The 2,914-nt window shown below is 33.7% G+C and overlaps 1 protein-coding gene across 1 annotated transcript; it reads left to right on the top strand.

Moving 5' to 3' along the window:
- Positions 1-208: 208 nt before the first annotated feature.
- Positions 209-2,004, top strand: LOC128659460 (putative nuclease HARBI1). Its single transcript, XM_053713082.1, has 4 exons — positions 209-579; positions 859-937; positions 1,515-1,815; positions 1,904-2,004. The coding sequence occupies exons 1-3, from the start codon at positions 459-461 to the stop codon at positions 1,645-1,647; spliced, it is 333 nt and encodes a 110-aa protein (XP_053569057.1). The 5' UTR covers positions 209-458; the 3' UTR covers positions 1,648-1,815; positions 1,904-2,004.
- The last annotated feature ends 910 nt before the right edge of the window (positions 2,005-2,914 follow it).

Genomic DNA, 2,914 nt, shown 5'->3' with positions numbered 1-2,914 from the left:
ATGAGCAGCAGGTGTTTGAAAGTTTCAGGCTCAACAGGGAGAAAATATATCAGTTATATGCCCTGTTGCAAGATAGGCTGGAAAGCCAGGGCTATTCAAGCAGGGCTGTCCCTGGAATGACTAAACTACTAGGGGCACTTCATTTTTTGGCTTCTGGATCCTTTCAGGTGACAGGGGGCATTGTAACTGGGGTGCATAAGTCCACTCTTTCTAAGCATCTTTCAAAAGTTATTGATGGACTTTATGATAATTGCAGAAAATTTATTTTTTTCCCCACATCACCCAGAGGTTGGCGTGATGTTAAGAGGGACTTTTTTCTTTTAGGTGGCATACCCAATGTCCTTGGGGCCATTGACTGCACTCATATTGCCCTAAGACCCCCTGTGCGCAGGGAGATAATATTTAGAAATAGGAAACACTTCCACTCCTTAAATGTGCAGATTATATGTGATGCAAACATGCGCATATTAAATGTCGTGGCAGGGTTCCCAGGAAGTAGCCATGATGCCTACATCCTCAGGAATTCTGGTGTGTGGAGATTGTTTGAGACAAATCAAATGCCTGAAGGACATCTCCTCGGTAAGTGTTTATGTATATATTATGATGCCTTCATGTGTTCAATATTTTGACATTTTATTGTTTCATTGCTTTATAATCCTTTATGTATGTGTCTAAGGGGGTGAAATTGATTAAATAAATAAATTGTTAATCATTTAAAAGATATATATTAACTATGTCATAGTAAGACATATGCATAACATTATTTTATGTCATACATTGCTTTATGGAAAGATGTGTGTTTATCTATCTATCTCTATCTATATATATATACTGTATATCTATGCATTCATATTTTAGCAGATTCTGCATATCCTCTTAAAAAATGGATTTGGACACCATTGAAAGAGAACCAGGTTGTTGGGCCTGCTGAATTAAGGTAAAATATATATTTATTTTCTGCTCTTGTGTGTCATAAATATTGATTGTGCCTTGCAAAATGCTCACTATAATCTGTAGAAAAGTAGGACCAGTACACACTTCATAGGAATGTCCCTTTAAATCACTCTTGGGTGAATGTAGGTGCAAACCTGGAGGACCTCCTTTTCCAAAGTCCCAGTAAATGTAATGAAATAGAACACACAGGTAGCACTCTATGTGGAGCAACAGCACCTTTATTGAGCAACGTTTCAGGGCTCCTGCCCCTTTATTAAGCTATATATCTGTGTTTGTGCACATACATTTGTTGCTTGATTATCTCGTGTGTGTGTGTATATATCACTATCACAGACATAACAATGTTGTACTGAGTGCCTTTAAAGGGACAGTCAAAATACAAATCATCTATTATCAGTGAAGCATTTATAAATCTCTCTGCTTGAATATAAATATATTTATATATATATAAAAAGGTTTAAAGATTTATAAGATCAAACCAGGAATGTAGTTAGCTCATTAGTATTTGATTTGTCTTCACATTATATATTATAATCATATTTCTTGTTCTTTTAATACAGATATAATGAAGCACATATCCGAACACGTGCTATAATAGAACGACTGTTTGGTGTTCTAAAAATGCGCTTTCGCTGCCTGGACAGATCAGGGGGGATCTCCAATTCAGTCCGGAAAAAGCTATTAAAATCATAGTGGCATGTTGCTGTCTACTTAACATGGCACAGGAGCATGGGATGTTGAACGACTTACTTCCAACACCACAGCCCCCAGGTGAAATCTTTGAGCCTGATGTAATTTATCATCCCCAACCCCTCAATGCCCATTTGGAGAGATCTGCAACTATTCAAGAGTTCTTTTCAGGTATTTTATAGTATTGTAATGAGACCTTTTAGTTATTTATGATTATGTTTTTTAATAATACACATTTGTTTCTTTTAATGTTTTACAGATTGAAGATTCTCAGAAATGGAATACCACTCCCCTCCCTCTCTCCTCATCCCTATATTTACCACATTTTCCCTAAATAAATGTATACTTTACTCAAATATAGTCATGGTGAATGTTTCTTTATTTCCAGCTATGTACTAATCAATGCATTCATCTTATGATTTATGTATAACATAATTATCTAAAATATCATTTTAATTATATTCCAAATATTACTTTGTTCTCTTGGTATAATTATTTAAAGAGCAGCTATGCACTCCTGGTTAATAAAAATGAGTACATGGGTGAACCAATGACAGACAGGATATATACTGTATGTTGGCAACAATAAACAGCTCCAACATAGGTTCTATGCTGCTCCTGATCTTACCTAAATAAAACTATAATCAAAGGATACTAAGAATATTAAGAAATATAAAGAATATAAATATATTAGATTTGCTTTTAAATATATATGTTTTAGCAAAATAATGGAATTTATGTCACTTTAAAAAAAAAAAAAGGAAGAGTGTGTTCACAATAAAACATTAATGAACCAGATAAATCATTCAATTCCAATCAACTTACATATGTACTCATAATCAATTTAATTGTTTTATGTTTCTTATTTCAATCATGTATTTAAGTTTAGGAGCCATTCCATTTAATGTTCATCACCTGTGGTGCACTTGCTGATTGTTGCCTACATTTAGACAACAATCATCAAGCGCTCCCCATGTGCAGATTCAAAATGGGTAGATTCCTAAGCTAACATTCCTGTTTTAGTAAATTACAGATGATAATGAAGTTAAATAGATTATAGGATTACATATTTAAGTATATAAATACTGCATGCTCTAATTCATGAGTTTTATTTTGAATAGGCTATCCCTTTAAGAAATATATCAGATGCTCATTTCAAAGAGACAAATCCAGATATAATATAATCCTTAAAATAAAGATACATTATCAATACATACAATCCCCTGAGATTGCACACTTGAATGGCATGGTTACCTCATAGAAAATAATA

This window comes from Bombina bombina, chromosome 5, assembly GCF_027579735.1.
Source record: "Bombina bombina isolate aBomBom1 chromosome 5, aBomBom1.pri, whole genome shotgun sequence".
NCBI classification, from domain to species: domain Eukaryota; kingdom Metazoa; phylum Chordata; class Amphibia; order Anura; family Bombinatoridae; genus Bombina; species Bombina bombina.
This window is presented reverse-complemented; position numbering and strand designations above follow the sequence as displayed.

Bases quoted from the DNA above. Each gene is read 5' to 3' on its own strand.
- LOC128659460 (XM_053713082.1), top strand. From the start codon at position 459: ATGCGCATATTAAATGTCGTGGCAGGGTTCCCAGGAAGTAGCCATGAT. The intron at 580-858 runs GTAAGTGTTTAT...TTCATATTTTAG, and splicing joins GCCTGAAGGACATCTCCTCG to CAGATTCTGCATATCCTCTT. The intron at 938-1,514 runs GTAAAATATATA...CTTTTAATACAG, and splicing joins GTTGGGCCTGCTGAATTAAG to ATATAATGAAGCACATATCC.